The 26,902-nt window shown below is 45.6% G+C and overlaps 2 protein-coding genes across 2 annotated transcripts; one reads left to right on the top strand and one right to left on the bottom strand.

The window, feature by feature from the left end:
* The first annotated feature begins 4,872 nt into the window (after positions 1-4,872).
* Positions 4,873-6,431, top strand: ptger4c (prostaglandin E receptor 4 (subtype EP4) c). The gene is made up of 2 exons (XM_068570908.1): positions 4,873-5,727; positions 5,817-6,431. Exons 1-2 carry the CDS (start codon positions 4,873-4,875, stop codon positions 6,429-6,431), a joined length of 1,470 nt encoding a protein of 489 aa, XP_068427009.1.
* Positions 6,432-7,686: 1,255 nt separating this feature from the next.
* On the bottom strand, positions 7,687-25,520 carry LOC137782188 (glial cell line-derived neurotrophic factor). Its single transcript, XM_068571359.1, has 5 exons — positions 25,391-25,520; positions 24,076-24,394; positions 10,519-10,589; positions 9,511-9,736; positions 7,687-9,258 (listed from the first exon to the last, which is right to left on the bottom strand). Exons 2-5 carry the CDS (start codon positions 24,188-24,190, stop codon positions 8,753-8,755), a joined length of 918 nt encoding a protein of 305 aa, XP_068427460.1. The 5' UTR covers positions 24,191-24,394; positions 25,391-25,520; the 3' UTR covers positions 7,687-8,752.
* Between the last annotated feature and the right edge of the window lie 1,382 nt (positions 25,521-26,902).

The following is a 26,902-nucleotide window of genomic DNA, read 5'->3' as shown; positions in this document are numbered from 1 at the left end:
ACAGTGTGTGCAGGACCATTAGCTCTGATTGCTGCACTCTGTCTGAAGCCCAGTCACTAAGAGGAGGAGGGGGGGGGTCTTAATGATTCAATATTTCTCTTGTCACAAAGAAAAAGAGTATAAGTGCTCACACACGAAATCCATTTGAATTTATATGGAACTGGATTATATGGAAATCTTCTTTTTATGTAAATTTTGCAGGAGAATATCCCTCACCAGTATCTTAACAATTTAAAGTCTTAATAAACTGTCAGTCCGCCTCCACACACAGTTTTTGAGTTTAGATTTGATGTTTTTTTCCTGCTGTTTGTTTGTCTGTTGTCATCATCTACCTGCATGTCTTCTGTTGTTTTCAGCAGCGTCGACATTTCATAATCCTTGTACATTTCATTTTATTTCTGCTTTTAGGTTTATTTTAAGTTTTTGGCCTCTTGGGACGACGGATGGTAAAACAGCCTCTTGGCACTTTAAACAGAAATGTTTTTATTCAAGCGCACTGTCCCCTTATTAAATGAACCATTATCAAATGTTTTGCATTTCATATACACCATAATAATCTCTCAATAAAGTTGGATCACATTTAGACAATCACATACAACTCAAACAGGAAAGAGGCGTTGAATGAGTTCACTACTTACAGCGTACTGTGAGCTCCAGGCTCCACAACATGAGGCCAGCTGAAAGACGGAGATGTGTGGGATGCACATACATCCACACGCATGTACACATGTTGACCCACACTGACGTGGAGCTGGCCATGTGTGGGATGCTAGCCTCCAAACTTAACGACAAAATATCTGTCGATTTTAAAAGTGTTTTGATCCACGAATGTGGAACCGATCACATCGTAGGCACAGGAGAGGACAAATAAGCAACCGCTCAATCAACAAGCTGATGACACCACTTTGGTTACCGTGCTTCAAAATTGGAGACATTGGATGAAAAAAGAAGGAATTGTGAGGTGGAGTAGAGCGCGGCGATGAGCTGCACGGTGTCAGGAACTCGTCAGGCTCCGGCAGACGCAGCAGTGTGATTGAACGCCGGTGTGGGAAAGGCAGCAGTGGTGGAGGAAGACAAATCAAATGAAGCTGGAGGGATGACATTGCAGCAGTGTGGCCACCGCCAGCGCTGAGCAGTGTGACGGCATGAGGACGGTGACGCGTCACCTTGAAATTACAGCGCTCACCGACGAGGAGCAATCACCACATCTCATTCTCTCAATTTGCCCAGAAAAGAAACTCGACGTCTGTACGAGTCCCCCAGGAGACTAAACGATGGGAGAAACAAAGAGGCTCGACCTTTCTTTAATCGTTTTATTTTTTTTAATCTCCTTTTGTTCTTCTGATGCGCTCTCATGAAGGAATCATTGCAGCTGTTGCAGAACGGAAGCACATTTCCTCCATGTTTTCTTTTTTTTGTGAACTGGAAGCAAATGTCCTTCAGAATCAAGATTCAAGACGTTTTTACTGTCATATGCACAGATACAGTTATTCTACTCAATGAAAAGCTTATTTTGCTCAGTCCAGATTCCATATGGTCACTGATTATCTTCTCACCTGTGCAGGTTGTGAGGATTACAAACTTTTAGTTAACATTTCCTGACATAACTGCAGTTGCTTTGTTATAAAATTTTGATTAAATTAATGGAATAGTTTGACAATAGCCTGGAATAGCAGCGCGCGAGATGAGGATATTGATTGACCACTCCCATGTCTGCAGGTTAAATATGAAGCTCCAGCAGGATGATTACCTTAGCTTAGCATGAAGACGGGTCCAAAAGTAATACAATCTCTTGAACACATAAATCTAATCTCATAAATTAACACGTTATCTTGCGTGCAAGTGTAAAAAATGGCACATTGTGATTTTTTTGTTTACAGTTTTTATGCTAAGCTATGCTAACCGTCTCCTAACTGTAGATAGCTCCTAACTGTAGCTCATGTCACTCGTGAGCCTGCGAGTCTCTGTGGCCTTTTGATTGCACATGCGTCACATGCAGATCAATACCAAACCCGAATACTTCCCTCGAGACCGAAGATGGATTGTATTGTTTTGTACGAAATAAGCCGTGAAAATCTTCCAAAGCTCTCGCGTGTTATTGCCCAGTGAGAACGGAGACGACCACTCAAACCATTAACACCAATAATCCACACCTCGTGTGGTTTTCACACGACAACATCCTCCTTCTGCAGCCGGCCTAATGAACGTGTGAATCAACATCTCGACATCCTTCCATGCTCTCCGGGGACTATTGATTATGGGCCTCTGAAAAAGAGATTTATGGCCTGTCATTTAAACGAGGAATCCCCAAAGAGCATATGTCCTGGACGAGAAGAACAATGACACGCGCACAACGACACACACACGCACACACACACTACTGTAAACCTTATTAAACTCAAACCACGTCTGCCCAGTGTGTGGGCCATGAGTCCCTCGGGTTGTGTGTGTGTGTACAGAGGGAGAGAGTGTTATAGGAGCCACTGACGTCTGGCTTGGTTATTACATCGCTTAGGGAACACACACACACACACAACCAAACACACACACACGAACAGAACTGCAGCAGACAATCTAATCTGTGGAAATGAAAGAATTCATCATATACAATGAGAAAAAGGTCTTTCTAATGTTGGACTGATGAGGATGTGGTGGCTCACTGTCTGTGTCTGTGTGAGTGGATTGTTTCCCTCTTATTAACCCATTGTTTCCGTTTGTGCGTCTGTATATAAACTGTTGTAAATAAAGTTTGCCTATAGGAATATACTGTGTCGTAGTTATGAAACCACTAAACCACCGTTATGTATTGTCGTGACTTTCTTAAGAATATAAAGTATTCATTCTATATCATATTGTAGTACCACGAGTGGCCATGTGGGAAACATGCAACAGGATCTCAAAACCTTATATTTAGTCTCAAAATCGATAATTCAGAGGCATCTGGCATTCAATGCGCGGGATGGAGGCCCTGCAGGTGGAGTCGAGCTCGACTTGGGAGGCGATGTTTGTGGGATTGGATGATAAGTTTTAATGTTCACCGCATATGGATCCCCATCGCACAGTGCAGCTTCATCTGAGAATAACTCAATTATTGATTCTGATTAGAATATAGTCTATGGGCCATAGAGATATGCATGATGTATGACTTGAACTGCAAAGGAATTGAAAAAGAGAAGAGATGGCATAATAATAAAAAACCCACCAAAGTGTAGAGCTTATGAAAAAATCTTTTGGAAAGACAGAGAGCAAGTGGAATAAAATAAACAATTATGCAGCTGAGATTCTTTGGTGCAAAAACCCAAATCTGGTGAAAAGAAAGCGCGGCACCTTTGTAGTGTTTTCTTCATGTTCTTGTCACAGTCTGGGCGTCACAGCGGTTCAGTGGGAGGATGTTTGACAACGGCCGTCGCACAGAGGCATCAACAGACTCAAGAGTTTCAATGGGAGCCTTTCAATTCAAACTCCCTCCGCTTTGTTCTCTCTAAAATAGCCAAACTAAATGGATTCTTTTTTTAAAAAGCCACTCACATTAAGCATTCTTGATGCTTCCTTCTCCTCGGCTTGTTCTTAAGTTTCTCAGGAGATGCACGCGTGTGACACAAAACACCGGAGATCAAAACCAACCAGAAGACATAAATACATCTAATTAGTTTCACTTTGTTTGTCCCCAAGTTTTCTCTTCTGCAAAAGAGACACTTGGAGCCTCATGGTTGATGTGATTCATGAAGCAATGTGTGCACACACAGTCTGAAGGCAGTTAGTGAATTTCTAACGACTGCCAATCTATTGTCTGGTGGAAAGGGACACGCCTGCTGCTTTCTTCCCCCTGGTTCCTTGGAAAGACTCATTTTTTAGGGCGACAAAACGCTACAAGAACATAAGTGAGGTTCAGGCATCAAACCAGTTAGGTTGAGCAGAAACAGACAACTATGTGTGTCTAGTAGATGACATCACGTGACAAAGTCACACCCTGCTATTACACGGGCTGGACATCAGATTAAACAGGATTACGACCACATACAAACAAATATACATTTGGTGATGGATTGTAAACATTTCTACTTTCCCAATGAAGTGTGTGTAAACTAAATGGATCGTTTCCTGCTTCATCCAACCAAATGGTCCGTGTTGTGCCATCGATCTCAACCGTAACAGACAATATTCACTCCTGGTTGAATACATGTTGAGTGTTTGAAGCAGCCTCGGGACAACTGTCCCCGCTCGTGGTGCTGATTGTCTTGACGGCGCTGACCTTGGTGCTGAAGTTTGGGATTTATGACACGCTGTCTTTGCTTGTGTTAGTCGATGTGTGGTCACACAGACCAGTGCATGTTCTTGTATGGTGTTTTCATGGCGAACCTTCAATGGTGACCAACCATAGAGGAAATTAATGCGGATTTCATTTTCCTTCCTGCAGATTTTGTGCAGTTGTCTGATCAGATGCAGACATTTGGCTCCGGGTGTCAGTCAAGGCTGATATGACGAGCAATGCAAAGTACCGACTAATGATTCTTTGGCAGTCTGAAATGTGATCCAGGGAAACCTGGGTCTCTGCGCGCAGCCCGCGCGTCACTCTCCTGACATCAGCACACCGCTTAAATACCCGCAGCTCAAGCGGTGTCAACACAACCAGGCACACCTTCATGTGGGCACAAAGGAAGACAAACACACTGCTGCGAACTAATCAGAAGAAGCTTAATGTGATGCACTTCATGCTCTTTTGGACACACACACACTTTTTCAGGGTGTTACAGCTAATGATTTATTTTTGACGAGCACTTTCAATTTACGCAGCAGGTGTTCAAACATTGCGGTTGCGGGAAGTCTTTGCACTTTTAACCCTTTTTTTATTTTACGGTGTTGGTTGTAATGATGATCAACGACACTCTTGCGTTTGGAGAACTGAATGTTTCCGAGTCCCTGCCGCCTCTCTCCCTCAGCCACAACCAAAGTGTGTTCCCTGCGCTGCGGCTGGAGTCCAAGTCTCTGGTCACTTCAGCCACGATGTTCGCCGTGGGAGTCCTGGGGAACATCATCGCCATCGTTGTGCTGTGCATCTCCAAAAAAGAGCAGAAGGAAACCACTTTCTACACCCTGGTGTGCGGGATGGCCATCACGGACCTGTTGGGGACGTGCTTCACCAGCCCGGTGGTGATCGCCACGTATGTAGCCAACCGCTGGCCGGGAGGAGCGCTGCTCTGCCACTTCTTCTCCTTCTCCATGCTCTTCTTCGGCTCGGCGGGGATGTCGATCCTGTGCGCCATGGCCGTGGAGCGCTACTTGGCCATAAACCACGCGTACTTCTACTCCCAGCACATAGACCGCACGATGGCGCGCATGGCGCTCCTCACCACGTACCTGGCGAACATTTTCCTGTGCATTATGCCCAGTTTGGGATTCGGGCAGCACGTCAGGCACTTCCCCGGCACGTGGTGCTTTCTGGACTGGAGGTCGATGGATCTACTTGGAGCCTGCTACTCCTTCCTGTACGGCGGCGTGATGCTGGTGCTGATCGCGGTGACGGTGTTGTGTAATCTGGCGGTGTGCAGGTCGCTGGTGGGAATGAACCAGACGTCAGGGATAGTCAGGACGGAGTTCTGTGAGCAGGGAGGCTCGCGGCGCCGCTTCCCCCGGCTGCCCTCCGTCACCTCAGCAGCGGAAATCCAAATGGTCTGGCTCCTGATCTTCATGACCATCGTTTTCTTGGTGTGCTCCATCCCTCTAGTGGTAAGGATACCTGGTCACTTTGAATTACTGTTCTTTATTGGATGCGTTAAACATTCTCTCTCTCTTTCTCTCTCCATCTTTCTATCCAGGTGCGAATCTTCGTGAACCAGCTGTACGATCCTGCCTACATCTCCGCTGGAGGGAAGCCTGACTACCGCAGCGACATGTTGGCGATCCGCTTCGCCTCGTTCAACCCCATATTAGACCCTTGGGTGTACATTTTGTGCAGGAAGAACCTGCTGCTGAAAGGCTGCGAGAAGCTGAAGAGGACCGTGGCCCACGTTAAAGACGGCCGGGGTAACGACGTCGGTTGGGTCGGAGGTCAACACTCCCCTCCGTCTTTAAACAGCAACGACACCAGCTACGCGTCATTACGCACGGCCTGCTACAGAAACGGCGTGGAACACGGGGTGTCCATCAAGGATACATCTTTTACAGACTTTGCCATGAGACAAGCGTGGGAGTACGACACCGCCCGGGTCAACTTCCACCCGTTCAGCGTCGAGTCGACCGCGATCCTCGGCTGTGAAGAAGAGGAGGAAGCAGCAGCAGCAGCAGCGGGTTCCCAACAGGAGGTGGCGGCCAAGTCGTCTCCAGGACGCAGCGCGACGCCGCAACTCCTGTCCGCGCACGTTAGAAAAGTGGACATTGTCACGTGCACGTTCAGCACGCCGAGCTCATGTCAGTCCGCGAAAAGCCTTTGATGAACAAATGATCACCGTCAACATGCGTTTAGATTTGTGTTTTTTTTCCAAGGGTTTCATTTGCAGAGAGAACTTTTTAATTCATCTGGGAGTCAAACGCTGCCAGTGATGAACTCCACACTGAATCTCCTTCGATGGGTTTTAACCACACGGGCCATATCACCTTTAACAGATACACGGGACCACTAACAAGGCTTCTCACCGCCTGCTACAGTGAATCTTGAAGACAAAGAAGATGTTAAAGAACTGCAAAACAATACCGATACAAACACACACACATTTGTGTAGTATAATCCAGTTCTCATGTATTCAGTCGGAGGCTGGCTCATACTTCCCCAAACACTTGCATCTTCGCCAAAAAACTTCACTTTTCGAAACAAAAAGACGGTTTCACGCTCGCGCATGCGCGCTCCTGGTCCAGTGAGGCGCGCTTTAATAAGACACAGACAAGTGTGATCATTTCCAAACATGGAAATATAAACAAATTATAATCATACCCCATGGGTACAAATAAAGAGTTTGATACGCTGTATGAATCCATATGTGCTATTTACATATACATGTTGTTGTTCTGTTTTCATACTTTAGAAACCATCTAAGTGCTGCTAATGAACCCTGTGTTGCATGATGCAGGGACAACTGAATGTAGACCTTTTGGACCTTTTTAAATCTGGTTTTATATTGCACAATTGCATAACATGTTTTGATAACAACCAAGGAGAACATCTTTTTAAAGAAAGACAAAGAAGCAGTGTGTCTGTAAGCTGTGTGACTCGTGGTGTTTGCGTGATGTGTTGGTCTGTGCAGCGACATGAATAAAATGACAGAAGACAGAAGGCCGCTGACTTTGAACCTGTTGTGTTGTTTCAAGAGCAAGAAATGATTAAAGCAAACATTGTGTTGAGCAGACAGGAAGCAGCTCTTTAGGTTCACGTGTTCATGTTGGTTTCAGACCAGCAGGTGGCTCTGTGACATCACTCCCCTTTACAAGTGAAACCCGTTGTGTTGATGATGCTCACATGTAAAACCATCACGAGAGCGAGGAAAGCAAACAGTGGTGACAAGATGTATATTAAAAAACTTTATTCTCTTAGAGGATAATGCCATAAAAAAATAAAGAAAACTTTATATAATAATATTAATAATAATAACAACAATAATACAAATGATGTGACATACAGGGAGTGTTTAACTAAATGCAAATCATCACTTTATGATGAGAAACGTTGAGGTCCTGCAGTGTAAATGTGTTTGCTGTACATCCATCTGGACATTGAGACTGGCCGCTGTGGAAAAGGTGACATCGTTACGCCGCCGCAGACTTCAGTATGTGAGGTGCTCTTGAGAACAAAAAACATGTATTAGATGAACCGCATCACTTCAATGTCGGTCAACGTGTTTCTGGTGATCCATTAGAAGCTCTTGGATCAGATGTGAGAGCGAATTTGAGCTTTTCTTCTTATAAAATCACTTAATTGTCAGAAAAGTCATCCAATACGATGCTTCCCAGAAGGATCTGTCCACTCCAGGTGTATGAGGTGTTGGATAAATGTGGAAATTCACCTTTAAAAAAACAAAAAAAACAACCGTCTGCAAGCAGAAGTAACATGAAATGTAAATCTCGGCAATAAATAGATATTCATCTACAATATAGAGTTAATAAAACAGCTCTCAAATGAAGCTATAATAAATAAATAATTTATCAGAAATAAATATATGTTACTTTTATACAGTAATACATGAAGATGCATGGCATCCATTTGGCTGAGTTCACCTGAACATAGACACGATATAACGTAATGTCTCTGTTTTCACGTGGAACAAAAAGGGTATACGTTTGGGAGGAGCCGACGTCACTGTGAGTAGAACATCACATCAGAGTATAAAAGGCGTTGAAAGTCCTTTAATTGCATCTTTCCTTTATCTCTCTTCGGCCTTCAGGCCTCGTCCATTTAAAAGCACAACAGTCACGTTAACGGGTCCGGAGCGTTCTGCAATCAGCTGAAAACAATTCGCTCTTTTAGAGACGCAACACATAAATCTAGGCGGACGACTCCCGACTAATGACTTCCTTCAACGCTCTTGGATTTTGACCTCCGACCTCAATTGTCCGGCTGCACCCAGACCTCGTCCTCCTCAACGGGGAGATCCACCGCAGGAAGCCGACGAGGAGCCTCCGTCACTTCCTTTGCCCTCTCTGTGTGTGTGTGTGTGTGTGTGTGTGTGTGAGGCCTTCCTCACCCCGGGCCTCTTGACTCTTCCTCGCCCGTTCAGGATGGGTGACGCCCCGTCCCGGTCGCCTTCTCCCTTCGTTTACGCATTCAGCCCATGCACATGCAGCTGGCGGCTGATAACGACTGGATGGTCCTCCACGTGGTCTGGGCGTCCATGAAGGAAACCGGCTCGTACCGGTCGGGCCGGCAGCAGGGGTGGCCGCTGACCTTGCGGGCGGTGCGCCGGGGCAGCGAGCCGTTCTCCAGCAGCGCCTTCAGCGCCAAGTCGTAGTTGGTCCTGGAAGACTGGCAGGAGCCCACGCAGAACTTGAAGAGGACGATCTCGTCCGAGTCGAAGCCCAGGCCCAGGTCCCGGACCTTCATCTCCCTCTTCTCCACGCGGCAGTCCCTGCTGTTCTGCTTCGGCTGTCTGCTCTTACCTTTACCCCTTCTGTCCACTCGCCCTGTCTCTTCCTCTTCTTCTTTATTCTTCCTCTTCCTCTTCCTCTTCGGTACTTCCTTGGTTTGAGGTTCTGCGGGGTCAGAGGAGCGGGGGGAGCGCCCCGCCCAGCGACTGCCGGGATGGTCGTCCACCTCGTCTATTACAAAGGGGTCTGAAAATGGAGAGAGAGGAGGCGTGGGCAGAGAGAGTTATATGGAAATGAACACTGGATTCAGGAAATTATGAGCAATGACGTGTAAATTATCCCACAAAAATCTACAATCTCACACTTGTCACCCCTTAAATCTTGTGAAAATGCATTTTAATGGCTTAAATACAGAGCAGACCCCCGGGCTAATGCCCTCTGATACTGTCTGGTGGAGCAGATGTGCTGTGAATTACACTTCCACTAGAGCGTCAGTACCGTATAGAGTGTGCCAAGTGGAGTAAGGTTCACTGTCCTCCTCCTGCTCCTCGTCCTCCGCCACCTCTGGCGGCGTCACAGGAAGCTCTCTCTCCTCCCGGCCTGCCAGCAGGCTCACGGCGTCGCCCGAGTCTGATCCCACACCGGCGGAAGCAGCGTTCATGTGAGCTCCTTCCACTAGAGGCAGCAGAGAGAGCAGCACCCAGAGCAGCAGCCAGAGCAGCACCTACAGGAGACAGAAGTCACATGCTCGCTGACAAACGGAGGGGTTTGTTGCACCGACTCGCTTGAGTGAACAAAGCAAAGGATTGCATGGGAAGTAACCGACGCCGGGGACGAGTACTGCGGTTTTTGAGAAGCGTTAACATTTAATGGTATTTCTACTTGTATAATGTAGAATTATTAATCTATAAGAAGGAGCATTTTCTTTGTTGTCTCACGTTTTCGACAGACATCTTGATTTGTGCCACTTTAAGTGGATTTATAATCACATTCACTTTCAACTTCAACTTTTATATTGATTTAGCAAACAAGGTATGGAGGTGACAGAGGGCTGTACAGATGTGATACCAATATGAAGCACAAAGCTCTTTAAAAACAAGCTACAGCCTTTTTTTATATCAATAAATCTCATTTATTCTCCCGTAATACTCGTCAAATAATTGCTGTCTTTCCGCCGAGGATCAAACTTTGTCCACTGGCTTTGCATTTAGCAACGAAAGCCTCGACAATAACGCGGTTTTATGGAAAGCTTAGTTCTTGTATTTCATGAACAATTTATACCTTTACATAACTTGTCCTCTGGTTTATCTTGTTTCCGGTGGAAATGACAAACGACGAAGGCCGGGTCATTTTATATTTCATTTTGAGGCAGAGTGTAAAATGCGAGAAAAGATGGAGACGAGGAAGAGATAGAAAGTGCAGAAAGTGACAGAAGAAAAAGTAGAAGAGGAAGAAGAAGAAGAACACAATGTCACGTTGCTTTTTAAACGTCTGCTCATGACAAACCTTGGCCTTTGCTGACATTACAGAGGTAATCTCCTGTCTATCCTTCCTCCGAACCCTCCATCTGCTCCCACCTGTAGAGAGAGAGAGAGAGACAGAGAGAGAGAGAGAGAGAGAGAGAGAGAGAGGAATGTAAGAACAAGAACAAGGCTTCACTCTGTCAACTTTGCGCCTCCCAGAACTCCCCTTGAAAAGGTTAACGTAAACTAAAAGGCACAACATGCGGGCAATATGATGTCTACGCATTCACAATTGTCCCGATACTGTAAAGAACTAAACAAAAAAAACAGCGCAGCGGGCCACCGGAGCGAGACGTCGTGTCACATAAATCACGTCCTCAACGCATGAGGCCACGGTGTTTGTTGCCGCTTGGGTTAAAAAGGCCAGTGTTCGCCGCCAGCTAGTGTCGGCTTGTCGGCTCACACAGCCGTGCAAACGGGCCTGTCCGGCAACAAAAGGCGGCATCTGCGCTACACACTTGTCAAAGGCATTCTTCAGGGTTATTCCTGTGGCGGAGGTACAAGCAGGGGGAACCAGGCATAGCCGGAGCACTTCGCGGAGGTCCCAGACAAAAAAAAAAAAGAAAGAACACACAGATGCAGGACAGGTGATAAGAAGTATCACGGAGGCAGATGTTTAGATATAGTACGTGCAGTTTTGAGGAGCGCGGCGGCTGCGCAGCAACCACACATCCCATAACACCAAGGTCATCCGGGAGTTTGGAGGCCTCCAGAATGTGAAGCTTGACTCAAACAAGTAGTAACTTTATATGTTTCTCATCTATCTTGCATCAGACGGACAGAGAAAAGTCAAAGGATCACCAGAGTTATGAGGATGCATCCAAAATGACGATCCGTATTAAGTTTGTTGAGATATTTTTTTGTCCGAAAAACAGACTTTTCTCAATGGAGCATCTTCAAATTCCTTGTTTTGTGTCCAACTAATCATAAAAAACTGTGTTGATGCATTTAATATAAATGAATTGATTGTATCTTAAGGGTTGTGTCGGCCGATCACTGATCTCTCTCTCAGAGAAGCAAAGCTCAGTCCCGTCTTTAAAAAGCTTTTTAAATCCTGCTTTCTTTCAGCCTCTTTTAAAAAGTCACAACATGATAAGTTGTTGTGTTCACAGTCTGCTTCCTGTTTCACTTTTCCTTTTCCTGTAAAGGGCTTCGAAAGAAGCCACACAAATAAAGTTAAAGTGATCAACTCAACCTTTCTGCTCTAACGTCTGACCCCCTTAAATCTGCTATGAACCATCGTTTTGTCGACGCCCCTCCGCCCACAGATGCGTCCAACATCTTTGAAACCACATCTGTCATCTCTAAGATGCTTTGCGCTGAACTACAGCAACACTGTAACGTATTCAAGCGTGTAGTCGTAGATCTCGCCAATATGTAATGTGCCATGTTTATACAAAAAGTCCAAAACAATCCTTGCAGTTCTGTCTGTGCAATGACATGGAAGACTGACACGAGGTTACAGATCACAGCTCACGATAAGACCTGTTGCAATCCTGCGTGTTGCAGCTGAAGCGATCCAGTCAGGGTTGAACGACGCCACAGACGCGGAGGAGGAGGAGGAGGAGGAGGGAGAAGTGGGCATAAATCAGCCACACAGACGAAAAACCAAAGTGTACCAACCCCTCAGCCCTCCATCTCCCGTGAGCGACACGGGGGGGTAAAGATCCAGGCTGGGTCTGAGGAGAGGTGCCGCTCTGAGTCCCAAACCAGCCCAGCTGGGAGCGTTTAGCCCCTTTTAGCTCAGCGAGCTGGGAGTCTGCGTCGGGCCTGTCTGCTGGTTCATTTCACTCCGGCACCGTGGAGCTGTTTACAGCCCCGACGCCTGCAGCCTTTTTCTGGGCTGAGGATGGCGAGGGCTGCAGAGGAGGAGCAGGGACTCCAGTGTAGGGACACCGGTCCTGATGAAGGTAGATTTGAGTCTTTTCTACCAAAGCAATTTTCTAGTTTGTAAGTAAATTATCCCCAAATCTTTGCTTGCAATTAAAAAAAAAAATGCTCTCAAAACTAAAATTTGCTCTCCAAAAAAGAAATTTCTGAAAAAGCTCTGAAAAAAAAATCCTCTCAAAAGAAATGCTCTAAAGAAATATATTAATTAAATAATAATTTGCTCTGGAAAAAAAAGAAAAAAAGGCTTCATTCCCAGTCCACCAAAATATATAATTTTTTTTTAGGGCAAATTTTTTTTAAGTGTCTTTTTTTTAGAGCATTTTTTTTTTTTAGGAGCAAATTTTAGTTTTTAAAGCGTTTTTTTTTTTTTTTAGAACACATTTTTTAATTAAGAGCAAAGATTTGGAGATGATTCGCTTACAAACTAGAACTTTGCTTGGGTAAAAAAAGACAGAAATCTACCTTCACAGGTCCTGAAGCGCTGCAGACCGCTGATGCTGCGTGCGCTGTTTCAGACCAGCGACGTCTTTCTACGTGTTTACAAAGCACAGCGAGTGTTTCTTCTCTTGTTTGGCTGATTAAAGCCTTTAGTTTATCCATCGGACTGGACGTCGGCGGCGGGGAGAGTTCTTGTCTCCTTCCATTGGCACCGTGTAGGTCCTCTGCGCTCCCGTCGTCCTTCACAGTCACTTAAGTGGGAAAACCCTCCTGGAGCAAGTACAACCCATAAAGCCACGAGCCAGTTATTATTTCCAGAGTTTATTCTGCTGCTCTGAATTGCTTTTACAAATGCCGTTTAAGTGCTTGGAGAGGATGGATGAGGGATGTTTATGAGGTAATAGAACAAGGTATCAGCTTTAAAACAGAAGCTGCCAGCACAAAAGCACAAAAAGTAACATGTACTTTTGTACAAATACGATGAACAACGAGCAGCAGTTTACAATAAAGCAGAGACGTTCATCTCACGACCATCATCTGACATCCAACTAGTAAACACACACAAGGTCAAAACTGAGACCAGTATATGTGGAAGAAAAGTTGATTCAAATATTCATTTTCATTGAGATTCCTCCTGAGGCTGAGGAAGAGCATTTACATCACGAGATGGACAAAATGGACCAAATATATGTCAAATAAGGAAAGTGGCCGGTGACTCGTCCTCCCTCACCTCACGGGTTCATGAATAGAACATTAAATATGTTTTTTTGTATTTATCTGTATGTTGGAATGAATTTGTTTGACTCGATTGACTGACAACGTGTTGTTTTGGTTTATTATCATATCTTTATTTTTTTACTCATTTACCTGCTTGTTTTTTTGCGTGTGTGTTTCTTTTCTTTTGGCCAGACGCATGTTGTTTTTTTTTCCTTTACCTTTTGAGTGACATATTTTTCTGATATATAATTAAATAAAATATCAAGTATTAAAACACAACAACAGGTGACTCAGGTGGAGAAATCTTTGTTACATCCTATAAATGTAATTGTAGACCAGAGAGATCTGCACCCATTTGCTTTTAAAAAACAATACAAGCTGCAGAGTCACAGTCGGCCATGAAGCCTGCAGCTTGTACACACCGACAAATACTTTAGTAATTATCTCATCGGCGATGCAATCCTTGTCTTTTGGGTTTAATAAAGTAAAATAAACGATGTGCTGGAGGATTCTGGGAGTCAAAGCATAACATTTTCATCTGTTGGAAGCTGTGATCTGTAAGCTAGGCTAGCTTAGCGCTAGTAAGTAAGTAATCGTCTCCCATCCAGATGAAAATGCTTTTGGTGCGTGAATAAGGACATAGTACATGTGCGGCACAATTAAAAGGTCCTAGTGGGGGGGCAAAATAATGATTTAAGTTTTTTACAATCATATCACAATGGAAGAAAAAGTAACATGAAGTAATCCTGCTGAAAACTAGCAGCAGTAACTGTGACTCCCGTTATATTCCTGTGATTTGTTGGTGGTTTCGCTTTATTTAAAATGTATTTAATTGAAGATCCAACTGCTCTCTGCCTTAGTGAGGCCGTATAAATAATGCATTTATGTTTATTACTTTCAAAGACAATTCATCCAGACTCTCAATAATACCACTTTTTTTCAACAGAGACACATTTTTGCCACGAAAAAACAAACGTGTGTCCGATTAGTGATCTTGATGCCTACTGTATCCCATCACACCCTCAGACTCCAGCTTTGCCCGCAGAGCCTCTGTAAACCTCTCGCGTTGTGAAGAGAAAACATGCGGAAAGAAGGAAAGAAAGAAAGAAAGAAAGCTCCGAGCTCTGCGGCGTTTCGCCTCCCTCTAAAAGCCAAACTTCTTTGATAATGACCGCCCATTAGAGACACTCTGTTCTTTGCTCGTGAGCGTGAGCGCGTGCGTGAAATGATCTGACCTCCAGCTTTAACCTGTCACTACCGCCGTGCCTGATTGCAAGAGCGAGGAGAAAAACAAGAGTACACTAAATCACCTCTGGCTCAATAAAAGACACCTGCGAGTGTAAGAGGAGATGCAGGAGAGAGAGAGAGAGAGAGAGAGAGAGAGAGAGAGGCAGCGCACCAGGAGAGCCGCGTGATCGCTACCAGACACTGAGAAACCTGCGGAGGTCCCACGAAGCGTGATGATGTCTGTGCTCACATGTGCCCCACAGCTCTGCATGTACATGCATCCAGAGGTGTGGAAACGTCTTGTGTGACGACGCTTTAATCTTGCTGGCAAAGTTTCATTGACAGCGCTGCGTTCAGGCTGCAACCACGAACCACGAGGCCTCCAATTCGGACTTTTTTAGACATTAAACCCTTTTTTAGACATTAATACAGTGGTTTTCACACTGTGGGGCGCGACCCTCTAGTGGGGCGTGGAGGTATTACAGGTGGGGCGCGGGGGAGACGCAAATTCTTTTTTTAAAAAAAGGTTGTTTTTTTAAGAATCCTTTATTAATCCCACAGTGGGGGGATTATTCTCTGCATTTTACCCAGCATCCTTAGTAATGAAGGAGCTTTGTGCTGCTGTGAAGCTCTGGGGCTTCAGTGCCTTGCTCAAGGACACTTCAACATGAAACTATGGGGAGAAAACAGGGATCCAACCGGCTTCCTTGGTCATCTTTGTTTGCCAAATATGAGTTTTTTGCACATATACAACTTTATTTGCATTGTTTTAACAAAGTGATGGCACATGTTATTAGTTTTTGTCAGATGGAGCAATCTGGTTAACTTGAAAGGGATTTTAATTTTCTTTAATCTATTAATTAAAAAAGCACGGAGAGTTGGAGCATTTTGTTTCCATGTTGTCGGGGCGGTGGGAACATTTGCTTCCTCCAAAGTGGTGACAGAAAAAGTTAGAGACCCGCTGCATTAATATGATGTGAAGGAGTCATGTTCTCCTTGATGTCATCCCCTCTTCCTGTGTTTCATTTCCATCATACTTCATTTAAAGCTTCATAAACATCGTGTGTCTTTTCCTCTTGTTAAAGACTTAAACTATTTCACTCTCCAGCAGTTAACGACAAAGTCAAAAGGAGAACGAGCTCGAGTAGGAGCGATGGAAAGAAAAAGATAATAATACTTGTTTAAAAAAAAAAATCACATAAGAGTAAAAATGAGTTATTGTCCAGGGAAAAGAAAAATGAGAAAAAGATAATTGAACCCTTGAATGGGAGAAGTCTGAAGGCAGAGATAAGGTGAACAAAGGGAAGCGAGGGAATGACAAAATGAAAGTGCAGGAGGAGAGCGCAGACTGAAGCCCGGTCAGCCTGTAATCCCATAATCCCTGGCAGGCGGGCAGGATGTAATTGCTCGTTAGTGCCAGTTTCCACTCCGAGGCCTGTCACTGCTTTAAAACCACAGAGCGCCGGCGAGAAAATGAGAAACAGATAGCAGGTCCCATGCCTCGGTTCAGATAGGTGGGGAGGCCCCCGCCCAAACACCCACACATGTGCACACATGTGCTGTTTCTGCTTCCTTTTTCCTCGTAATCCTTTCTCACAAAAACACACACAAGGTACACACATCATCTTTATCACTTTCTCACACTGATTTAGCACAAACACACACACGCACACGCTCACACTCACACTCTCACACACGAGGAGCGGGCTAATCAGAGGTGTGGACACGACACCGCCTGGAGGAGGATGGCGAAGAGAGAGAGGTTTTTATTAACCGACTGACAACATCGGAGCCTGGAGGTGTCTGAAAGTATTTCAGGCCGGCATGAGACAGAAAACATGCGGGGAGAGAAACTCAGAGCGGAATAATCTGTCAGGAGATTATTAGTATTATTATTAGAGTAACAGGGCTGAGCTGGTTTGACTGCATGTATTAATGATGGTCTGTCGGCCGACCCGCTGCTTTGGTCCAGACGGAAATATCCCAGCGACTATATTGCTCTTGATATTTTGCACAGATGTTTAAAGTCCCCAGAGGATAAATCCTACACTGACCTTCGTGACCGCCAGGTCAACGTTTCAATCCGGCCCGTAGTTTACAGTCGCACACCTGCAAAATGAAACCTCAGCATCGTCGCTGCGAGGGCGTTAGCATCCCACATGTAGCCTCACGGAGATGCTAGCACGGCTGTAGACTCTTATTTTTATTGTTGAAACAGAGGGCAAATTACTTGTATGATCAATTAATTTATCCGATAATATGTGAAATGTTCCGCTTACAGTTTCTAAAATGTACAAATGTATTATGAAATATTGGACTGTATTACTACAATTCAGTTTTTTTTTACAAGTCTGATCATGAATCATTCACATAACCAGATTTAATAAATAGAAATATTCAAACCGTGGATCAAATGACCACAAGTAATGTGACGGCGAGAAATAGCAGCGAAACGAAGCGTTTTAATGTCTTTCAGCAGCTTGTTTTGGGTTTGAAGTCGCTCTCCTGCTCTGGTTTCTTCTCATCAGCATTTAGTTAGGTAGAAAGTAGCCGGTGAACATAATGCAGCATTCAGCAACTAAAGACCTCGATATGTCCCTGATGAGAGGATGAAGACCGAGACATTCATCCAGTAGACTTCATGACCAACATGTTCTCCATATGGACTTCATAACACGTCGCCATGTCACTGCTCACAGCGAGGCAGCCAAGGAAGTCAAATGAGTGCAGATTTAATATTATGGTGATTATTCTGCTGATTATCAGCTCGTGCAGGGATAACCATCCACAGATTATGGGGAACAATAGATCCTTCAAGCTTTTCCTGTCGGGTTAAACAGTCCAACCTGGCGCTCATTAAAAGCCGCCATTAGAGACACACTTATTGGTTGCCAAATGATAAACCTGAGTGGTCAGTGATTTACTTACTGACCCTGCAGCTTCCTCTGCATGCTAACGAGAGGAGCGCGGGAGAAAACCCGTCTAATGGTTTTGTTTTACTGGGACGGAGGAAGCGCTTTTAGTGGAGGACCATCGCGTTTGAAGAGTCGCAGTTCTGCATTAACGCGCTCACGCGTGAAAGTTCAAGTTGCCAAAAGGTGCTTTGGAGAGTTACGGCAGGTCATCGCAGCGTCAGCGAGTCACAGCGAGTCAGAAAATACGAGTTTCCACGGAGCATTAAACTGTCGTCTGTGTCCACTTTAACCCTCGAGCTGCAACCCTGATGGCAATATTACTGAGGGAGAGAGGGAGGAAGAGAGAGAGGGAGAAGGAGAGAGAGAGAGAGAGAGAGAGAGAGAGAGAGAGTCCTGTCATCTCGGCCTCTGCAGGTTCTCAGCTCCTCTGCTGTATCAGAGTTCACAAAAGAGGAACTTCAGCGATATAAAAACAGGACTAGTTGTGTGTTTGGCATCTAAACAAAGTTGTGAGTTCTGAAATGATTTTATCTTGATGACCCAGACACTGACCTGATGGTTCCCGCCAGCTGCTTTCCAAAATGCAACTGAACCTTTTGGAAACCGTGCGAGATTTTAAGCCCCGTTCAGACAATCTTCTGGCACAAAATATGTAATTTTTCCATTTTTGAATTTAACGACATAGTTTTTTGACTGAAACTCCTTCCTAACAGGCCAAGGTTTTGTTTTATTGTGATTTCTGTTGCAGATTCAGATTCTTTAGGTCCTAATCTTTCCAAAAAGGTGCAAAATGCCTCCTGGACCGACCGCTCCAGGAGGCATTTTGCAAGAATCTGGCTCATATCATGCTGAATGTTCATAGTTACGATCAAATTATCTTTTAAAAATGATTTTTTTTTGCAGGTATACAGTTTTTTCCTAAACTTAGCTGAACAAATAATACAATAAACACAAATATTGGAATCAATTTGAGGTTCTTACGACGACTCAAACACATGGAAAAAACGAGGTTTAGAGACAAAATTGGTTCCACAGTTTTTTAACGGGTTGAACTCTTCCTTTGTGTGTAGACGTTCACACACACACACACACACACACACACACACACACACACACACACACACACACACACACACACACACACACACACACACACACACACACACACACACACACACACACACACACACACACACACACAATTACTGCTTTGGTAAACGTGCCAAAGCTGCTCCTGCTTCCCTCTTTTCATCCCATAACCGTTTACATCAACCTGTCAATTACGTTTCAATGAGACAAAAAAGAAACTAAACTACAATCATTCTTCCAGCAGAGCATGACTTCATGTCACCTCATAATTTACAGCATACTTATGCGATTAGCGTCTTTGGCGTCATCTCTGCATATAAAGACGACTGTGCGGCGTTTCCGCCTCGTCTACTGGTTTGTGAGGAGAAGACATGAATAAGAAGTGTATTATACGGCATGAACAGCTGCAGTTAAAGCGTTTATTTGTACTTAAATGAACAAGTTAGTTCTTACTGCTCACCAAAGTCATTCAAATCAAAGCACTAAGCATAAAGTGTAACCTCAGAGAGTTTAGGACCCGACTCTGTTCCCCTCTCAGCTCCATGCCGAGCGTTTAAACGTCTTTTATACGACAGTTTTGGTTTCAGACGCCGCAACTTGACTGCTTTGGTTCTCTCAGCGCTCTCATCTGCCTCATTCAGCAGCCTGCAGCTGTGACTCTTCTACCTGCTCAACACCAAACGGCAGACAAAGCCAGCGGCGAGCTGGTGAACATGGGGGAGCAATTAGCCGCTGAAGCGCCAGATACTTCCTGCAGGAGTCGGTGGAGACAAAAAACAGAGCTAAAAGAAGAATGAACACGAGATTTAACGGTTTCATTTTGACTCAAACATGACGGAAAATGCTCTGCATCTGCATGTAATACGAATAATGCTAACTGCATTTGTATAGCACCTTTAAAAACAAACCTATGCATGCCTACATGCACAATAACACTGAACTGAAACTGAGAGCAAGGAGTAAAAGATGTTTAGTGTAATGAAGCTGCTGTAGATTTTCCACATCAGCTGTAGACCTCTCCAAAATCCAGCACACAGGATCAGTGGAAGGTTTGGCTAGCGTGCAGCTAGCACTAATTAGCCACAGAGAAACCCACAATGCAACAGAGCTAGACGAGTCTTGTGACCAGTGGAATAGGGTGTGGGGGGGGCAGCACCACCAGTAGCTGAGATGAAGACAGCTTCCTGACGCGACCCATCTGTGTCCTCACCGCCTCGCTCTTCCTCACTTTGTTTCTCGCTAAGGCAGTCCCCCCCCCCCCAGTGTCCCTGACCCCGGCAACCCAAATTCCTGCTTGATTAAGTTGGTTTTAAAAGGAAGCAACACAGAGAGCGCTTGGGTGAGCCTCACCTTAAATGGGAACACAATTTAGCCGCCGTTGGAGCGGCGATCGGAGGGTAGGATTTCACTTTCTGGCGTTTGCGAAAGCGGCGGCGCTTGAAAAAGGCCGCAGAGACGACAGCGGGAAAGAACGGAGAGGGGATGAAGCGGGACGGACTGAGAAAAACTCTGGGTTACTACCTCTCGGCCTCTTTAGGGCCCGATTTCTTTCAAACGCACGAAAAAATACTCACAAAGTTGTCGCTCGGCGCACACACACACAAAACCCGTCGACTTTCATGCGAAACCACAGACACGCAGTCACCCACTGAACCCCCCTCTCCCACCCGCACGACCTCTCCCTGCTCCCATCTCATGTTGTTATTTCTCCAAATTAAGCCCACACTGAGCCGAAAGTAGCACTCAGAAACGTGGCCATCTGTGACACACACACACACACACACACGCACACACAGGTCATTATTAGTGTGTCTTGCGGGTGAAGCAGTGCTCTCCAAAGTGTTTCCGTGTCGCCCGCTCGCGCCCCAGACAGGCCGGGTTTAATGACCTGGCCTGATAGTTCAAAGCAGCCCTCAGCCGCTATGATTAATGAATCTGACCCGCTAATTCCAGAAGAATACAGCTTATTGTAATAAAAAAGGAAAAACCGCTCGCGCAGACACAAACACAGCGCGGGCCTAGTTAACATTCTTCTGCGTTTTGGAGAAGAAAAAAGTGGTTTGAAGGAGGGAGATTTCGGGATAAGGACAGGAGTTGGCCTTTACGTTTCATCAGCGGCTCCGAGAGTATTTAAACTGCTGCTTTGGTCCAAATAATTTAAGCTGTTTGAACTTGAAGAAGCCAAAATGCTTAACAACAACAAAACAATTCAAGATCAGAGACAGAAATAATTCCCTCTGTGTACTTACACAAGATTGTCCACCGCTACAACTAAAAAAAAAGCAAGGACCTAGAACACATAATAAGTAGCATGGGAGACATTTGTCTGAAGGAATACATCTAACAAATTGAAATTCCTTTTTGTCAGATCATGCCTCCTTCAATTTGCCCTGAAGGAATCACTGTGGTTCGTTGGATACTCTAAGCACTTCCAGATTGGAGTTGCCCTGTGGCACTCCAGGTTGCATAATCAATCTCTCTCACTGCACTCTCTCCATTAGTGCTCGGACAAAACAAGCAGAGTAGCGTTACACAGCGAGGACGAGGACGAGGCCTCCTGCGCGGCGCACGCGGCCGTCTTTTAACGGCCGTCCTGAACCGCTGTGAAGGGATCGAGTCCCCTTTTAACAGGCTGAGACCGGTGGAACCAAATGAGTCTGTTTGACCTCTTTTCCCTGTGTTTGAGTCGTAGGAAACCCCAAATTGATTCCAATACTTGTGTTTATTGTATGTATTTGTTCAGCAAAGTCTTGGAGAAAAAAATGTATATCTGAAAAAAAAAAAATAACTATGAACATCCAGCATGATGTGAGCTGGATTCCCCAAAAATGCCTCCTGGAGCGTCAATAAGACACCTTTTTAGAAAGATTAGGACACAAAGAATCGGAATCTGCAACAAAAATCACAATGAAACAAAGTCTTGGCCTGTTAGGAAGGAGTTTCAGTCAAAAAACTGTGTCGTTCGGTTGAAAAATGGAAAAATATTTTGTATTTTATGCCAAAAGATTGTCTGAATGGGGCATACTGGGACTTAAAATTGTCGTGGGAGGAATTTCGAGCATGGTTTCCTAAAGGTTAACTGGTGAATATTTAAGAAGCAAAGTGCTTGTCAGTGTGTTTGATGATGTGCTTTGTTCATTTCACCATTTCCAGTAAAGTCACTCCTACTTCTCCTTCTGGAGACACTTCTGTTGCCTTTGTTGCATCTTTGTTGCATCTTTGTTGCATCTTTGTTGCATCTTTGTTGCATCTTTTGCACAGGTGGACCTTTCCTCCACCACTATTATACAGTGTTGTGAAGCTTCAGGATTGGGAAGCTTGGTTAATGTAAAGTGTGATGTAAAAACAGAACCACAACATGAATTGACTGAGTGGAAAAACGGCAAAATGATCTCTCTAAAACCAAGAAATTAAAAAGGTTTGTTGAATGAAAACAAAGTCAGCAAAAAGATGCATAATTCTTAAGTTCTTAATGTTTTTGGACTATTTAATGAGCTCTAGAAGCAACTGAATTTGTTGTTACTTTCATTCCCCCCCCTCGGTTACAGGGTGAGGTACATGTTGGGTTTTTCTTGGCAAATTTGATGAGAAAGATGCAATCTTCTGGGTTTTATTTGAAATATGGCTCAGAGTCTTTAAGAAAACACATGAAAGTAATATTGGAAAGCTTTGTGTGGACAGGAAAGACAAACAACCTCTTTTGAACCACGACGGCTCTGAACGTCTTCAAGAGGACGCTTCTGTATGAATGAGCGATTATTAATCCAAACCATTGTGTCGTTTTAATCCCGCGTGATCAACCACGAGAGCGAGAAAGAGTTCAAAACCCCCAGAACGCGGGCGAACGGCACGCTGGCTCTCATAAAACCACACGCCAGTTAAAACAAACCAGACCACACATCAGCAGGCTGCCGGCGAGCAGAGCACGCCGGCCGCGCCGTATACCTGACCCCCTCGACCCCGTGACCTCTGACTGGAGGAAGTGAAAGCTGTGGCGGCGTGACGGGGGAGTGCGAGATGCCTGAAGCAGAGGCGACGCTCTCGTGTTCAGCCCGCGGAACGAACCGACGATTTTTAAGAACGGCGGCGAGTAAAAACACGGTTGTTTCGCAGGATGTTTTCGAACATTTTACAGGCATTGAGACGGGGGATGCCTGCTGGGGATGTGTGACATGTCTCAGGTGATGCCAGAGCTCTCTCACACACACACACACACACACAGAGAGAGTCAGTTTTGAGAGGAAGTCCTCTCCTCTGCGTGCATGAGTGACATTGTATGTACGTGACTCAACGAGTCAGCGGGCCATTGAGTCACAGAGAAAGCATGAAAAGTGCAGCGATGCATCACGCAGCTTCATTTGCATGAGGACCAATTGCTCATTTCGGGACAGACAACTGCTGTAGCTGTGAGTCAAAGATTTAAAATTCTAAAAAAAAAAAAAAGGCCAAGAGTTCAGAGCCGGATCATGTTCACAAAACTTGAAGCAATGAAAAGTTTCAACCCGAAAAGAAATGTGTTCGACTTCCAGCACGTCAAAACACCTGAAGCTTAAAAGACTTGATCTGCCTCTGATCCCCTCAGAGGAGGGGTGCAGTGTGTGTGTGTGTGTGTGTGTGTGTGTGTGTGTGTGTGTGTGTGTGTGTGTGTGTGTGTGTGTGTGTGTGTGTGTGTGTGTGTGTGTGTGTGTGTGTGTGTGTGTGTGTGTGTGAGAGATCCAGCACATTCATATTTAGATGTTCAGCCTGCCACAGAGGAGGGAAGACTTCCTGACCTCTTTATCCATAAGAAAGAGACACACACACACACACACACACACACACACACACACACACACACACACACACACACACACAGAGTTCACCTCCCGGAACCTCGTAAACACTTCTGACTCTGTATCACAAAAACTTGTCTTCATAAAACACAGAACAAAACACCTCCACCGTCCTCCTCCCAGCATGCATTTCACCAACACTACATGAAGTCCAACACTGAAGTCCAGCTTCAGAGACAGAGGAGCCTGAAACAGCTGGCAGGTGTGAGCAGAGCGCTGCTTTGGAGCAACAACACACACAAAAAAAAGCTGCCGATGTGAAAAGAAATCAGAGATCAAACAGCCATGTGTCAGTGTTGTCACAGCAAACACAGACAAGATCTGCAGGTCTGCTCTGGCAGCCACGCATGAAGTTATCCAACCATATTCTTCGAAAGCGCATTGTCTCACATCCCCACAGACAAGCTCAACACAATCGGAATGACGCCTTACCAGCTGCCCCGCGCGCGTTGCGCTCCAAGTGCGCGCCGGAGGGATCAGGAGAGCCGCTTCTTCCACACGGGGCCCAGCTCATGCTGCTGGCTATCCATACGCTGCGATGTGCCATGTTTCACACCTTATTGTCACGGCTCGTGAGTGTTCAGAGCAGGCTGTCTCCGCTGAGGCTGAAGCAAACATGTAGAATCCATCTAAAGCGGTTCTGCTTCAACGCGAGAGGCGCCTCCTCCTCGTTTTGTATGCGGCCAAAATCCCTTTTTTTCCCCTTCTGGCCGCGGTCTCCTGTCACGGTCTCACGCAGAGTCTCAGCAGCCTGGACAAGAACAGAGAGGTGAACACAGACTGTTGGCCTGCGAGCTAGAGGCATGGCATCCATCTCCCGAGGGGTCTTACACTTTGATTTAAAGCGAAAGTGGAATATTTATAACAAATGTCCCACACACAAAAAACAGATGCTCCTGTATGACATGTATAAAACAGCTTATTTTCTTCATCTTTCACTTCTTATGTTTCAAGAAAATACTGCAATACGAGGAGCAATTCTACAGGAGATGAAGGACGTTGTCGCAAACGCATTTAAGTTTAATATATGTGCATTTTAAGAAAGAATACGAGAACAAAATGACTGTTATGATGGATGTCTAGCAGACGGAAGACAATCCAGGTCAAAGGAACACACTTCACAACTGCCTGCAGCGTGAGGAGCTTAATCCTGAATAAAAGATAGTTAGGTAGAAGTTAGTTTGCGGGATCAGAAACATGCAACCCGGAGAAGGCAGAAGTGTACAAATGTGTCCTTAATTTGCTCCTCGTGCCGTCTCCCCGGCTGACTCACGTCCAACCATCGTTTAATGAAATGAAGCCAGTTTTTCAGGCATGACTCTTCCTACCTCCTGCAACCTGTTCGGTCTTGCCTCCAAACAGCTCGTATGCTTAATGAGCAAACATCACCGCGGGAAATGTCTCACAACATGTTCTGCGTCACTTTAGAGTGAAGTCAAGGGCGACGGTGACAAAACGTCAGAGAGAGAGAGAGAGCGAGAGAGAGAGAGCGAGAGAGAGATAGAGACTCTGCGCGGGCTCCAAATTAAGGACAAACGTCTTGTTTCCTTCTTCTTTTACGCGCCAGTTGCTCTTAAACATTTCAAGTAAAGTTCAAAATGGAAAAAAGAAGAAAAAACCCGCCTTTCTTTCTGTCAAATTATGTTTCTTCAACATAGAAGTCCACGAGTCACGCCTTTTACGCAGCAACAGTCCGCGTCTCCAACAAGCTCCTGTTTTGTCCTTTTTCTCCCTCTCGTAAACTTACTTAATCTTCCTGTGATCTGCAGGTATCCGGTGATCAGACTGAGCCGCTCCGGTGTCTTCTCCACACTGAGACTCTGGTTGCTCTCAATGCCTCGCGGGACTGGAGCCGATGCGTAAACACTGCGCGCCTCTCCGCCTGTCAGAGACTTTGTGAAACCGGAGCGCGGTGGCCGCTGTACAAAGTGCTGGGATTTCTTCTCTTCCCCATCCACATAGCTCAGATGTCTTTTTGTTCCTGCGCCGGGAGGAGGGAGGGAGAGAGAGAGAGGGAGAGAGAGAGAAAGAGGGAGGGGAGTGACTGTCACACAGGACGGTCATGGAGCTTTTTCTGAAAAAAAAAACAGAAGGGTTCCAGTGGAAGAAACCGTCGAGTGACATCTGCCCTTCAGTGTTTGCACTCCCTGACTCATAAATCTCGAGTGTTTCGCTGTATTCCACTTATAGGTGCGCACACACACACACATCCATACGTGTGTGTGGATGGATTATGAGACAGCAGGCCCCTGTGGGTGTACAGGCTGAAAGAGATACAAAGCGACAACAAAAGACTCCGCCGTGTCTCTGTGAGGCCCATTTGTATCGCTTTGTCATCTTTTAGTGCGTCTTTGTAGTTGTTGTGTGTTTGTGTCTGTATTGATTGACTTCCGGACAAGAAATATGAACAGCCACTTCAAAGAGAGGCTCCGGGTCCAGAGGAGGGGGCATGACCTCTTGGGCCCGTAGGCCCATGTATGATTGATTACGCTCACTTGTTGGCACACACACGCGCGCACACAGTCCTGCCCTGACCTCTTTATCAGGATGTGTCACCTGCGGTCGCCCTTGACGGATGGGCAAAGTGAGTCGTGAGCAAGTGAAGGTCTCCCCTCCTGCAGCAGCACCCAGGCACCTTTCGCTGGCCGAGCTCCCGGCCGCTCTCCAACCCTCAAACTTTGCGGGTTTGTCTCATGTTGTCCTGCCGCCGCCGCTCTCCTCCTCCCACCCCTCGGCGCACGGAAAGGCCCTCCGGCCGAGGCACTCCCTGCAGGGCAAACACTGAGGCAGAGAGCGAGCACAAAGGCTGGGTAAACAGCTCCTCGGCTTTCCTCTTTGGGCCCACTCTCCGAGACAAATGCAGGGAGGATCCCAGGTCTCTGCCTCGGCGCTATTAATAGTGGAGACCAACAAGGCAACAATGCACACAGCTGAGGCGCACGACATGCAGGAATGTACCGTCAGATAAAAAGGATGAGCTCAATAACAGAAGGAAAGGAGAGACCTGCTATTAAACATGTAATATGTGCGACTTGTCGAGATCCAAGATGAGTGAAAGAAGGTTTTTAAAAAGCCTTTTTGCCCCCTCGTATCAGAACATTGACTCCTCACACACACATACACACACACATCAAACGGACTCGGCTGCCAAAAAAAATCTGTCCTCTAAGATCAGATAATAACCTCCGGAGAGGAAAATGTCCTTCAATAAAATGACTCACTGTGTAAACTCGACGTCGGCGGGCGAGTGGCAGAGTTT

This window comes from Clinocottus analis, unplaced genomic scaffold (assembly GCF_023055335.1).
Source record: "Clinocottus analis isolate CAN_PGR_092001 unplaced genomic scaffold, fCliAna1.0.p SCAF_11, whole genome shotgun sequence".
Taxonomy (NCBI): domain Eukaryota; kingdom Metazoa; phylum Chordata; class Actinopteri; order Perciformes; family Cottidae; genus Clinocottus; species Clinocottus analis.
This window is presented reverse-complemented; position numbering and strand designations above follow the sequence as displayed.

Excerpts from the sequence above, each read along its gene's own strand:
- ptger4c (XM_068570908.1), top strand. The coding sequence starts at position 4,873 with ATGATCAACGACACTCTTGCGTTTGGAGAACTGAATGTTTCCGAGTCC. Across the intron at positions 5,728-5,816 it reads TGTGCTCCATCCCTCTAGTG|GTGCGAATCTTCGTGAACCA; the intron begins GTAAGGATACCT and ends CTTTCTATCCAG.
- LOC137782188 (XM_068571359.1), bottom strand. The coding sequence starts at position 24,190 with ATGGCACATCGCAGCGTATGGATAGCCAGCAGCATGAGCTGGGCCCCG. Across the intron at positions 10,590-24,075 it reads CAACGCGCGCGGGGCAGCTG|GTGGGAGCAGATGGAGGGTT; the intron begins GTAAGGCGTCAT and ends CTCTCTCTACAG. Across the intron at positions 9,737-10,518 it reads TAATGTCAGCAAAGGCCAAG|GTGCTGCTCTGGCTGCTGCT; the intron begins GTTTGTCATGAG and ends TGTCTCCTGTAG.